Consider the following 14835-nt stretch of genomic DNA (forward strand, 5'->3'; position numbering starts at 1 on the left):
ACCACCAGGTCCATAACCGTTTCCCTTCTCAGCTGCACTCACTTATTGTTCTGCTGGCTTTCCTATTTAACTTTGCTCTTGTCGTTAGTTCATGCCAGCTGTCAATGTCTTAGGACTGGTTCTGATCTCTCTTGGATTTCTCAGATGGTCTGTCCATTCCAGCAGAAGCCAAGTTCCTGCTAAGTTGTTTTTTGTGTCCAATTGCGTTGGAGGTTATTTCTCAGCGCCTGCTATTTTTCTTGTCCAGCTTGCTATTATGATATTTCGTTGCTAGCTGGAAGCTCTGGGGGTGCAGAGTTGCCCCTCCACACCGTGAGTCGGTGTGGAGGTCTTTTTGTATACTCTGCGTAGAATTTGTTAGTGTTTTGTACTGACCGCACAGTTCCCTTTCCTATTCTGTCTATCTAGTGTAGATTTGGGCCTCCTTTGCTAAAATCTGTTTCATTTCTGCATTTGTCACTTCCCTCTTAACTCACAGTCAATATATGTGGAGGGCTGCCTTTCCTTTGGGGAATTTCTCTGAGGCAAGGTAGTTTTCTATTTTCCATCTTTAAGGGGTAGTTAGCTCTTAGGCCGTGAAGAGGCGTCTTGTTATGTGTTGTGAATTTACCTTTTGGCTCCCTCTAGTGACTACTAGTGATTTGACTCTGGGTATGTCTGCCATCCCTTGTATGCTCACCTGGGTCGTTAGGTCAGGGGTGTTGCTATATAAGCTCCCTGGACCTTCAGTTCAATGCCTGGCTACGTTGTAATCAGAGCTAATCTGTAGTGCTCTTGTCTACTGATCCTGGTTCCTGCTTGATTAAGCTAAGTCTGCTTTCTTGCTTTTTGCTATTTGTTTTTGTTTGCATTTTTGTCCAGCTTGTACATAATCTGAATCCTAACCTTGCTGGAAGCTCTAGGGGGGCTGGTGTTCTCCCCCCGGGCCGTTAGACGGTTCGGGGGTTCTTGAATCTCCAGCGTGGATTTTTGATAGGGTTTTTGTTGACTATATAAGTTATCTCACTACATTCTGCTATTAGTAAGTGGGCCTCTCTTTGCTAAACCTAGTTCATCCCTGTGTTTGTCATTTCCTCTTACCTCACCGTTATTATTTGTGGGGGGCTTGTATCCTACTTTTGGGGTCTTTTCTCTGGAGGCAAGAGAGGTCTTTGTTTTCCTCTTCTAGGGGTAGTTAGCTCTCCGGCTGGCGCGAGACATCTAGCGACCAACGTAGGCATGTTCCCCGGCTACTTCTAGTGTTGGCGTTAGGAGTAAATATATGGTCAACCCAGTTACCACTGCCCTATGAGCTGGATTTTTGTACTTCGCAGACTTGCTTATTTCTCTGAGACCCTCGCCATTGGGGTCATAACAGTTATGATCCTGGTGGTTTAGGATCACAAAAACTGACCAGCTAAGTAACAGAATATAGGACAAGCTCTGGGGATGTGGGAGCTTTACTGACCGCAACCCTGATCCTACCCGCACACACTATAGGCAGCCGTGGAACGTTCCTAAAATCCTAGACGTCTCTTCACAGCCTGAGAAACTGGCTACCCCTAGAGAGAAAGCAAAGCCTCACTTGCCTCAGAGAAATAACCCCAAAGTTTAGACAGCCCCCCACAAATAATAACGGTGAGTTAAGGAGAAGGTACAAACGCAGAAATGAAAACAGGTTTAGCAAATGAGGCCTGCTAATCACTAAATAGTCAGAGGATAGCAAAGAATCTGTGCGGTCAGTATAAAACCCTATCAAAAATATCCACGCAGAGAATACAAGAACCCCCACACCGATTAACGATGTGAGGGGCGCAACTCTGCACTCCAGAGCTTCCAGCAAGCAAGAAAATCACGTATAAGCAAGCTGGACAGAACTCATCATATACTGAGAAACATTTTCAAGTAAAAGATGAGCAAACATGAACTAGCAAAACTTAGCTTCTCCAGGAGAGACAGGTCACAAGGGAAGCCAGGAGAGATCAGAACCAGTACTGAATACAACGACAGCAGGCAACAAGTAAAGGTCCAGGTGGAGTTAAATAGGAGACCTAAATAGCAGGAAATGAGGCAGCTGGGTCCCAGCCACAGACCAGCAGTATGACGAAAAAGCCACCAGAGGGAGCCCAAGAACAGAACTCACACAGTACCACTCATGACCACAGGAGGGAGCCCGAGAACGGAGTTCACAACAGCGTCTGAGGAGAGTTAGGAACGCTCCACGGCTATTTCTAGTGTTGGTGTTAGGATTAGGGATAGCGGTCAGTAGAGTTACCACCTCCCCAGAGCTTGTCTATGATTTTTGTTTTAACCACCAGGTCATTTCTGTGTGCACCTAACCACCAGATCATTTCTGTGTGCACCTAACCACCAGGTCATTTCCGTGTGCACCTAACCTCCAGGTCATTGTAGTGTTTAACTAACATCTAGGTCTGTTCAGTGTGCACCTTACCACCAGGTCATAACAGCTAGCAGCAGGGCAGGCCAGGACCTCCAAGGCGTAGAGAACCAGTTCATGCCACGTGTCCAGCTTGGATACCCAATAATAAAAAAAAACACAGAGGAATCCCGGAGGACGTTTGTACGATCTGCAAGGTAATCCCTCAGCATCTTCCCAAACATTGCGCTACTTGTGCCAGCACCTCTTGCCTCTGCGGCGGCACGATGGGAGGGTCTGAGAAAGCTGTCCCAGAACTTTGCCATTGTTCCCCCTGCCTGAGTTGGATTGTACTTCTGTCTCTCTCGCTTGGACTCCTTGGTTGTACAACATACTGTGACATCCGCTGCCAGCGTTCTCAGATAGGAATTATTTAATTAATTCCGCTACTAGGGCTCCCTGGTACCGCAACATTTTAGTACACCTGTCTGCCTCTGGAAGAAGAGATTGAAAGTTCTCTTTGTAGCGTGGGTCTAGAAGTGTCACCAACCAGTAATTAGTGTCTCCGAAAATTTTGTTAATGCAAGGGTCACAGGAAACGCAGCGCAACATAGCAGTCTGGCACGCATGGCTGACTAACAGGTGAAACTTCCGTGTCCTCAACCAACAGGATGAATGACCATGCTGTCCTCATCCTGCTCCTCCCAGTCCTCAGGCCATCCACGCTGAACATACGGGATGACAGCTGTGCTTGTGGTACCGTCTATAGCGCATGAAAGTAGCTCCTGTTCCTCCTCCTCCTCATTGTCTACCAATCCACGTTGGGTGACATGAGGCTGGGACGAGTGTAATATCCCTGTATGGTTCCTTACTCCATGTCCTCGTGCTCTGCCTGCAATGCATCCTCTTTAATTGTGAGCAGAGAGGTTTTCAGAATGCAGAGAAGCGGGATGGTGACGCTAATTATGGCGTCAAAGCCGCTCACCATCTTGGTGCAGTCCTCAAAGTTTTGGAGGATGGTACATATGTCTGACATCCATGTCCACTCCTGAGGTCTTGTGTGGAGTCTGAACTGAATATCGACAGCCTTGTTGATGCTGGTAGTCAACAACTACTCTCTTCTGCTCACAAATCCTTTCCAACATATGCAGTGTAGAGTTCCACACATCACACACCAGTCGGTGAGCCGGAAGCTGCACACCCTGCTGAAGCACGTCAAGGGTGGCTGAAGGTGTTGCTAACTTTCTAAAATGGGCAGACAGACGGCATACTTTCACTAGCAGATCCAGCAGCTCCAGGTAGCTTTTCAGAAAATGTTGAACCACGAGGTTAAGTGTTATGATCCTGGTGGTTTAGGATCACAAAACTGACCGGCTAAGTAACAGAATGTAGGACAAGCTCTTGGGATGTGGGAGCTATACTGACCGCAACCCTGATCCTAACCGCACACACTATAGGCAGCCGTGGAACGTACCTAAAATCCTAGACGTCTCTTCACAGCCTGAGAAACTGGCTGCCCCTAGAGAGAAAGCAAAGCCTCACTTGCCTCAGAGAAATAACCCCAAAGTTTAGACAGCCCCCCACAAATAATAACGGTGAGTTAAGGAGAAGGTACAAATGCAGAAATGAAAACAGGTTTAGCAAAGGAGGCCCGCTAATCGCTAAATAGTCAGAGGATAGCAAAGAATCTGTGCGGTCAGTATAAAACCCTATCAAAAAATATCCACGCAGAGATTACAAGAACCCCCACACCAACTAACGATGTGAGGGGCGCAACTCTGCACCCCAGAGCTACCAGCAAGCGAGAAAATCACATATTAGCAAGCTGGACAGAACTCATCATATACTGAGAAACATTTTAAAGGAAAAGATGAGCAAAAATGAACTAGCAAAAACTTAGCTTCTCTAGAAGAGACAGGTCACAAGGGAAGCCAGGAGAGATCAGAACCAGTACTGAATACAACGACAGCAGGCAACAAGTAAAGGTCCAGGTGAGTTAAATAGGAGACCTGAATAGCAGGAAACAAGGCAGCTGGGTCCCAGCCACAGACCAGCAGTATAACGAAAAAGCCACCAGAGGGAGCCCAAAGACAGAACTCACACAGTACCACTCATGACCACAGGAGGGAGCCCGAGAACAGATTTCACAACAGTTAAGCACATGGGCCAGGCAATGTATGTGTGTGAGCTCACCTTGCCTCAGAGCCGCCACCAGGTTCCGGCCATTGTCACACACGACCATGCCTGGCTGTCGGTTCAGCGGTGTCATCCAAATATCTGACTGCTCTTTCAGCGCTGTCCACAACTCTTCAGCATTGTGCGGTTTGTCACCTAAGCAGATTAGCTTCAGCACAGCCTGTTGCTGCTTGGCTGAAAAAGTGCTTCCAGCTTCTGACTGATGTGTTCGTTTCAGAGATGGAGGCTGAAGAGGAGTAGGAGGAGGAGTTGCAGGAGCTGTAGACTGATTGACGTAGGGCCCGATATCCTTGGCGTGGGGAGGATGTGTTCCATCCCAAGGTCCGACTGGGTCCCTGCTTCCACTATGTTAACCCAGTGTGCCGTCGGTGAGATGTACCATCCCTGCCCACAAGAACTTGTCCACGTGGCTGTGGTTAGGTGGATTTTCCCAGTAACCGCTTTGTTGAGGGCACGGGTAATGTTGTGGGACACATGCTGATGTAATGCTGGTATGGCACACCAGGAGACATGTGGCGACTGGGGACCGAGTACCTTGGAAAGGCCACCGCTTTCAGGTTGTGGAAAGCTTCCGTCTCAATGAGTCTAAAGGGCAACATTTCGAGCGCAAGCAGACGAGAAATGTTAGAATTTAGTACTGTGGCTTGTGGGGTGTTGGCTGGGTATTTCCCCTTGTGTTCCAGTGACTGGGGTATAGACAACTGAAGGCTGCCCTGGGACAAGGACGTGGATGGGATTGATGATGGTGCTGGTTGACTGTGGGCAACATCAGGTGCAGGACCCGAGGCATCTTTACAGGTACGGTGAACTGGGGATTGGCTTGTATGCAAAACAGTGGAAGAAGCAATGGTGTCACCTGCAGACAGTGTTCCTGGAACCTGGGGTTCGGCCCACAAAGTCGGGTGCTTTGGTGCCATGTCCTGTTTGGGGTTATCGGCAGAGTCTTTAAAAAAAATAACCTGACTCTGGAAGATCTAACAGTTGGAATGGCAACTTCCGTCATGTTGGTGTTACGGGGAACGGATGCACGCCTTCTGTCTATGGCCACCACACTGCTTCTTCCTGCCTGTTGGGGTGATATGCCTCCTTCCCCATGTGTGCTGCTGTCCTCGCTCTGCATGTCGTTCTGCCAGGTTGGGTCAGATACTTTAGTCATCCACCACCTCGTCCTCCACATCTGCACCCTGCTCCTCCTCCTGACTTTCTGGCAATTGTCTCATCGTCCACCTCTTTTGACACTTTCCCACCATCGCCTTCGTGTGACCGTGGCTGTTTAAATCTTTAGGCATCGCTACATGCGATCTCATCTGGCCCCACTTCAAATTGACCGGCCGAGAGTCCGGAATCTTTAAAGGGTAAACTGATCAGCTTTTCGGAGTGTCCAAGTGCGGGATCATTTGTCTCAGGGCACTCGGCATGATGGTAGGAAGGAAGATCAGGGTGGGTAATATCCGGTCCTCACACACGGCTACTCATACTTGACCGTGTGGAAGACGTGGTGGCTTAGTGACTGGAAGCATTATTCGCTATCCAACCAACAATCATTTCACAATGCTGTGGCTTCAATAGTGGTGTGCTACGGTCCCCTAGAAAGTAGGACAGGAAGGTCGAGCGCCAAGATGTGGCTCTTTGTTGTTCACTTTCAGCTGGGCCTCATCCTCTGCGTTCACCATCAGCATCACGGCCACTTCCCCGTCCCTTGCCCCTTGCCTTGCCCATTTTAAATAGACTACTAAAATATTTGAAAAGCTCAATACAAATAATTTTTCTCCAAATAAATCCATGTGATCAGTATGCCTGAAAAGCAAGTATTTGTCAGGCATCCAGATGTAGCAGAGCTGGGCTCGTCTAGACTGTGTGCACATACAACACACAACATACAACATTGAACATACAACATGCGACCTACATGTTACGACATTTGACATGCACAACATACAACATTGACCATGCGACGTGCACCATGCGACGTGCACCATGCAACATGCAACATACATGTTACATACAACATTTGACATGCACAACATGCAATATTGAACATGTGACATACATCATGCGACATGCACAATGCGACATGCACAATGCGACATGCCACGCGCAACATACGACATCCGTTGATATGTATATTAGGGTATGTGGAGGAAATGTTAACTGGCAATACAACTAAAATTGCAATTGCAAGATTGTTTATTGCAAGGAAACTGATTGCAAAATATTGGGTTAGAGAGGAGCCTCCGTCCGGACGCGAGTTCATTGCTCAAAAGAGCCACATAATTAAATTTGAGAAAAGTATTTACACCAGGAGAGACGGCTGGATTTATTCTCTTCATTATGGCAGCCGTGGTTGGATAGGATTAATTAATGTTATACCAGTATAGGGTACAACTTTTGGTAAACTGGAACTCTGGTTGATATTGTCAACTATGGATGAATTATTGTTTCCACCTGATATGGTCTCCATGGGGGGGGGGGGGTTAATTTACTGTAAAACATAAAATGAGTATGAACATGTGATCTGTTGTGAATCTTATAATTGATAGAAATTTATCTGATTAAAAAAGGTGTGGTGCTTTCCAGTTGTCTAAAACAGGGAGCAGATTACTGCAGCTGACAGCACACATGCCCATACTGCTAGACTGGATGGTACTACAGATGACAGGCTCCCTAATCTTAGTGGCTGGATAGAGCCTGCACTGCCAACAGCTTCTGGTTCCAACCCCATCTCTGTTACCAGCATCGCCTGCAGAATGAGTAAGCCGCGTCTGGTGTCCAAAGCAGACATTGCAGGAGCAGATACCAGAGGAGATGGGAAACACCATTTGCAGAATCCCTAATATGACAAAATTTGCAGAATCCCTAATATGACAAAATTGCAGAAAACCAGAGCGGATGAAATCCCTTTAAAGTGACTCCATTTTGTAAATTATAACCCTCAATGAATTAATCTATAGGAATAGTGACTATTTTGACTCCATTGGCAGTTTCCAGATATTAGCATGCACAGTGGATGTTGGAAAATGAAAATTGCAAATATCCCAAGTTATTACCCAACATATAGTTCCCAGATTGTGCTCCAGGAGATACACCTGCCGTAAAATAAGTGGTTTCTTCTCCTATAGTGATGCCAAAAGCATGGATGCTTAATGTGGTTTGAGCACAGTCTAGTTAACTGTAAACTGTCATTGTCTTGGTGAATAATTAAATAATTTTGCATAACTTTCCATTTTTACAGACCATTTAAGTAGAAATGTTCAAAAATATAGAATTCAAGGATATTTTATTCTAAAATAATAATTGGTTTTATTCTTGGCAGATGACCGTACCAGGAGATCAGCAGGACAGCTGACATCTTCAATGTTTAAATCAGATGATCTTGAGATCCCACAGGATACAATTGAAGTGAATACCATTACTCCAGATACACCACCATCCCATCACAGCAAAGATCTGTCATCTGATCTTTTGGAAAAGGTCCTGTCTTCTGATTCATTACCCACTACTAAGGAAAATCAAAGTCACAAAATAAGCATTAAAAAAGGAACTGCTCCTAAAGCAATGAAGACATCTTCATTTTCAGAATATGGAAATAGTTTTCCCCTAGTACAGTCCTTTCTCAAACAACAAAACCTTCACAAAGCAAACAATGTATTTTCTTGTTCCAAGTGTGGGAGATGTTTTAACCAGAAATCAGATTTTGTCAGTCACCAGAGAATTCACACAGGGGAGAAGCCATTTTCATGTTCAGAATGTGGAAAATGTTTTATTCAGAAAGAGCGGCTTGTTACCCACCAAAGAACTCACACAGGAGAGAAGCCTTTTTCCTGTTCAGAATGTGGGAAATGTTTTAACCACAAAGTGAATCTTGTTAGCCACCAGAAAACCCACACAGGAAAGAAGCCTTTTTCATGTTCAGAATGTGGGAAATGTTTTCACAGGAAAGCACATCTTGTTACCCACCAAAGAACTCACACAGGGGAGAAGCCTTTTTCCTGTATAGAATGTGGGAAATGTTTTCTAGATAAATCAGTTCTTGTCAGACATCATAGATCTCACACAGGGGTGAAGCCTTTTTCCTGTTCAGAATGTGGGAAATGTTTTAACCACAAAGTGAATCTTGTTAGCCACCAGAAAACCCACACAGGAGAGAAGCCTTTTTCATGTTCAGAATGTGGGAAATGTTTTAACCACAAAGTGAATCTTGTTAGCCACCAGAAAACCCACACAGGAGAGAAGCCTTTTTCATGTTCAGAATGTGGGAAATGTTTTAAAAGGAAAGCGAATCTTGATAGCCACCAGAAAACCCACACAGGGGAGAAGCCTTTTTCCTGTTCAGAATGTGGGAAATGTTTTAACCAGAAAGCGCATCTTGTTACCCATCAAAAAACTCACACAGGGGAGAAGCCTTTTTCCTGTTCAGAATGTGGGAAATGTTTTAACCAGAAAGCGCATCTTGTTACCCATCAAAAAACTCACACAGGAGAGAAGCCTTTTTCCTGTTCAGAATGTGGGAAATGTTTTAACCAAAAAGCGAATCTTGTTACCCATCAAAAAACTAACACAGGGGAGAAGCCTTTTTCCTGTTCAGAATGTGGGAAATGTTTTAACCACAAAGTGAATCTTGTTAGCCACCAGAAAACCCACACAGGAAAGAAGCCTTTTTCATGTTCAGAATGTGGGAAATGTTTTAACAGTAAAGCACATCTTGTTACCCACCAAAGAACTCACACAGGGGAGAAGCCTTTTTCCTGTTTAGAATGTGGGAAATGTTTTCTAGATAAATCAGTTCTTGTCAGACATCATAGATCTCACACAGGGGTGAAGCCTTTTTCCTGTTCAGAATGTGGGAAATGTTTTAACCAGAAAGCACATCTTGTTACCCACCAAAGAACTCACACAGGGAAGAAGCCATTTTCATGTTCATAATGCGGAAAATGTTTTGTGAAGAAACAATCTTTCTAGCCAACAAAGAATTCACACAGGAGGGAGTGGCGGTGTAGTGGAGCTGAGAGGACATGTCCAGACAGAGCTCCTATAATCATGTCACAATCCTGACTTTGTTAAAGTGAGTTTACCTGCAAGCAGTGTAGTTCCCTGGGCTCTTGGAGGTCTCCGGCTCCTGGAGAAGTGCGGTCCGCGACTCTGGTGTATTGGGTTCTGATTAAACTCTCATGGGACATAAGGCCTGTGGAGGAAGGTGGACATTTTCTACTGTGCGCTTGGGTGGCAGGAGGCATGGAGCTGTGGACTTTGCTCCTGGAGGGACTGACGGAGCAGTGCGGCTATATCCTGGAGGTACCTGAGGGGGAAGCACGGTTTGAGCTCTGAGAAATGAGCTCAGCACTCCCTTATTGATAATATAGCTGGTTCGTCGGTTCCCGCCATTTCAAGGGTCTCTGGACTCTTGTTGCCATCCCTGCAGATGCTGCAGGTCATTCTGCTACACAGGACTTGTGCAACAGTTCCAGATTTGCCATAAAACCCAGCACTCTACCTTACTAAATACTTGGAGCTGTTTGCACTCCTCTGTATTAATGTGCCTAGACAAGTATATATGTATACTTCATAATAATACTGCTGCATCTGGAAGTAGAGAAAGAGGGAACTCTATAAATACACGCTTTCTCAACTTGCTATACTTTATATTTGTTTACCATGAATCATTTAAAATGGTCAGGGATGGAAAACAAACTAAGAGTTTGCAAGGATTGATCCATCTGATAATGCATGATCTCTCAGGAATAATCCATCACATGCTAAGACTGCGGATCAATGTAAAAAATGCATTTCTGATAGTGAGAAGGTGGTGACCAATAGGATGTAACTCTTAAACAGTCATCCGAACAGTTAATGCAAGCCATATCTTTACCTAGAACATCCCTGACCGGAAAAATAGAGGATGTGCACTCTGAAGTAGGGCAAGATTTGCAAGCCATGGGGAGGCGCTTTACAGAAGTTGAATCAAGATTATCACACTTGGAGGACAATCTTACACCTATAGAGACTAAATTGACAAAAGAGGCTGGCTCCATAAATGCCTGGAAGCAAAAGGCAGATGATCTGGAAAATAGACTGTGCCGGAATAACATTCGAATCATTGGATTACCGGAGCGTTCGGAAGGCCAGCAGCATGAGCAATTCCTTGAAGGTTGGCTAAAGGATACTTTGGGAGATAAATTCTCCTCCACATTTTCTGTGGAAAGGGCTCATAGGGTCCCTATAAAATCTCTTCCTCCAGGCAGTCTACCTAGACTCCGTCTCCTCAATAGTAAAGACAGAGATGCTATTATATGCATGGCATGACAAAAGAGTCCTATTAAGTTCAATAATGCCACGATTTCTATATTCCTTGATTTCTCTATGGAACTCTAGAAACAACGGGCACAGTTTATGGAGATCAAGAAGCAGCTCAGAAGAAAGAATGTTCTACCTTCAATGATCTATTCAGCTCGACTCCGAATTGTCCATGAGGGTTCTTCCATATTTTTTTACGGATCCAGCGGAGGCAGCTGAGTGGTTCCGATCCCATATCGGATCTCATGAAAAAAAGTCCTGATATGCTTGCAGCTAATTTGGAACTCTCCTAACAATTGTATGATTTGAGCTTTTTCCACTAGCGTCCAGTTGAACAGCAATACCGGACACTGTGTTCAGTGAGGGTATTCCCTTGTTCAATCCATGATAGGAGCACAAGACTTGCAACTTTATTTTTGAATTTTATTTTGTTCTCACTTATATCAGTTCTGTTTGTTGTTTATGTAGAAGCTGCCGCCAAGAGTCTTTATATGATGCCTGTAAATTTTACGTGTTATAATGTATATCATATTTGGATGAGAAAACATGGCTTCTAAAATTATATGTATGACTTGGAATGTGAGGGGTCTTAAATCTCCTCTTAAGAGAGTTAAGGTATTTTAACAGATTAAGCGTTATCACCCTCATATTGTGGCTTTGGTTGAAACGCGCCTAACCAGAGATTCAGCTCGGTGCGTACAGAAACCATGGGTGCAATGGTTAATGCACACATCCCATACTAGTTATTCAAGGGGGTATATCATTATTGATACATAGAGACGTTAGATGGGAGGTCAAGGAGGCTCAGAAAGACCCTGAGGGATGCTTTATTTTTGTACATGCATTGATAAATTCAAGTAGGTACCTTATATTGTGTGTTTTATAATCCTCCCCCAGCCAATGTCTCGGTTCTTCAAATGGCAATGAGCTTTGCTTTAAATTATCCGGATGCACACATTATATGCATGGGAGACTTTAATCTAGTCATGGACAATTGTCTTGACAGAATTAGGCTGGATGGTGGGACTTCTGGATGGATCCCTTCTCCATCTTCGTCTCAGCTAGCACTGGTCATAGAGGGTAGTGGCTAGATCTATGGAGGATGCGTCATCCTAAGGTGAAGGAATATACTTGTCACTCATCTACTAGACGCATTCTATACCGTATAGACTATATACTTGGATCCAGTAGTTTAGCTACGTGGGTAGATGACATAAAGCATGGTAATAAAGGGTTCTCAGATCACAGTCTAATTATACATAGACTTAGATTTGGCCAAATGAACCGTAACCGCACCCCCTCCCTCCCCTCTCATTTCTGCTGAAGACTTTGCCTATATCTTAAAAAAGATCGATACGATCAGAGAAAGCTTTGGCTCACAGCGCCCAATGCCCCTCTTAGCTGCTTAACCCTGCTCCTCCAAAACCAGCTTCACCATGGCAGATCAGCTCTCCACCCTCCTGTCAAGATCACACCTCACCACTTGCACGCTTGACCTGCTCCCGTCCCACCTCATCCCTAATCTTGCCACGGTCTTCATCCCAACCCTAACACAGCTCTTCTACCTCTCACTCACAACAAGTGTCTTCCTCTCATCCTTCAAACATGCCAAGATCACACCCATCCTCAAAAAGCCCTCCCGCGACCCATCCTCTGTGTCTAGCTATTGCCCGATATCTCTTCTTCCTTATGCCTTAAAATTTATGGTACAACATGTCCATCTTGAACTGTCCTCCCACCTCTCCTCCTGCTCCCTCTTTGACCGGTTACAATCTGGCTTCCGACCCCATCACTCAACTGAAACTGCTCTAACTAAAGTCACCAGTGACCTATTAACTGCCAAGAGCAAGCGACACTACTCTGTCCTCCTTCTGGACCTGTCTTCTGCCTTTGACACTGTGGACCACTCCCTTCTGCTACAGATCTTCTCATCTCTTGACATCACAGACTCGGCCCTATCCTGGATCTCGTCATATCTGACAGACCGAACATTCGGTGTCTCCCTCCCCCACACCACCTCTTCACTCCTCCTCTTGTCTGTCGGTTTTCCTCAAGGCTCTGTTCTAGGACCCCTACTCTTCCCCAACTACACCTTCGGCCTTGGACAACTCATAGAATCCTACGGTATGCAGTATCATCCCCTACTCTGCCCTCTCTTTCAAGCCACATATCCAAGCCTTTGCCTCCTCCTGCCACCTCAAACTCAAATATATCTCCCGGATCTATGAATTCCTTGACCGTGACACCACAAAAACACTAGTGCATGCCCTTATCTGCCGCCTTGACTACTTTGACCTCCTACTCTCTGGCCTCCCCTCTAGCACTCTGGCACCCTTCCAATCCATCCTACACTCTGCTGCCCGACTAATATATCTGTCTCCCCACTATTAACCTGCCTCTCCCCTATGCCAAGCACTTCACTGGCATCCTATTGCCCAGAGACTCCAGTTCAAAACCCTTACAATGACGTACAAAGTCATCCACAGCCTGTCTCCATACATCTGTGACATGGTTTCCCGGTACTTACCTACACGCAACCTCCGATCCTCTCAAGATCTTCTTCTCTACTCCCCTCTCATCTCTTCTTCCCACAACCGCATCCAAGACTTCTCCCGTGCTTCCCCCATCAGACTCTCGCCTACCATAGAAACTTTCAAAAAGAACCTGAAGACTCACCTCTTCCAACAAGCCTACAGCCTGCAGTGATCCTCAACCTACTGAACTGCCGCACAACCAGCTCTACCCTCTCCTAGTGTATCCTCACCCATCCCCTGCGGACTGTGAGCCCTCGTGGGCAGGGTCCTCCCTCTTTATGTACCTGTGTGCCTTATTTTTTGCTCATGTTTAATTGTATTTGTCTATATTTGCCCCCTTTTCACATGGAATAAATGACGCTATAAAAATGTATAATAATATATTGTGGAAGTTAAATCCATTCTGGCTAAAGCTAATAGGTTCGAATGATAGAACTATTGATCAATTAGATCATTTAATTTCATCCCACCCTGAACCCCAGAATATTAACCTATTTTGGGATACCCTCATGGCGTACTTAAGAGGATGTTTATGTTTTACAATTTCCTATATTAAACGGGTAACTTCACGGGAGGATGATGAGATGGAACAGCGATTGAAGGACTCAGAAGCTGCGTACATATCTAGTCAAACTAATGAAAATAGAATTGAGTGGCTGACCTCACATAGACTATATACCAAATATATGGACACCAGATCTAAACACAAACTATTTTTTACCCGTGAATCCTACTTTGAACTGGGGAACCAGGCAAGTTAATTTTTGACTTTTTTGGTGCACCAGCATAACACTTCTAATACTAGACTCCAAATTTGAAAATTGGATGGTTCAGTGGTGACCTCGACTGAGGATATACTTCATTGTTTCTTTGATTATTATAGCGCATTCTATACCTCTAGGAGTGGTCTTGGTATCCCAGAATGTTTGGATTATTTATCAGATATAAAATTCCCCATGTTCAGTCCTACGCAGCAGGCCTTTCTGGATGCTGATTTTACTATAGAGGAGATAGAAGGTGCCATTAGGATATGGCTTCTGGGAAGGCTCCTGGATCGGATGGATTCCCCATTGAATTATACAGGAAATATCGAGAGATATTTGCACCACTTCTTTTAACCCCTTCATGACCCAGCCTATTTTGGCCTTAAAGGGAACCTGTCACCCCGTTTTTTCGGTATGAGATAAAAATACTGTTAAATAGGGCCTGAGCTGAGCATTACAATAGTGTAGTTTGTGTACCCCGATTCCCCACCTATGCTGCCGAAATACGTTACCGAAGTAGTCGTTTTCGCCTGTCAATCAGGCTGGTCAGGTCAAAAGGGTGTGGTGTCCTCCCCCAGATCTTGCGTAGTTTTCCGTTGGTGGCGTAGTGGTGTGCGCATGTCCAAGGTCCAGAATCCTCTGCCAGGGGATTTCAAAGAGCGCGGTGTCCGTTATTGCATTGGTGATCGGTGGG

The 14835-nt window shown here is 45.1% G+C and overlaps 1 protein-coding gene across 3 annotated transcripts in view; it reads left to right on the top strand.

Moving 5' to 3' along the window:
- Positions 1–14591, top strand: part of LOC143767631 (uncharacterized) — an 850082-nt gene extending 835491 nt beyond the window's left edge. For 2 of the 3 annotated variants that reach the window (XM_077256070.1, XM_077256069.1), the window contains one exon: positions 7866–14588. In XM_077256070.1, coding sequence (XP_077112185.1) covers positions 7866–9475 — 1610 coding nt within the window. In that variant the 3' untranslated portion in view covers positions 9476–14588. Of the gene's footprint in view, positions 1–7865 lie in introns of all 3 variants that reach the window. The other variant, XM_077256068.1, reaches the window with a different exon arrangement.
- The last annotated feature ends 244 nt before the right edge of the window (positions 14592–14835 follow it).

The sequence above is a fragment of the Ranitomeya variabilis genome, chromosome 4 (assembly GCF_051348905.1).
Source record: "Ranitomeya variabilis isolate aRanVar5 chromosome 4, aRanVar5.hap1, whole genome shotgun sequence".
In the NCBI taxonomy this organism is placed as follows: Eukaryota; Metazoa; Chordata; class Amphibia; order Anura; family Dendrobatidae; genus Ranitomeya; species Ranitomeya variabilis.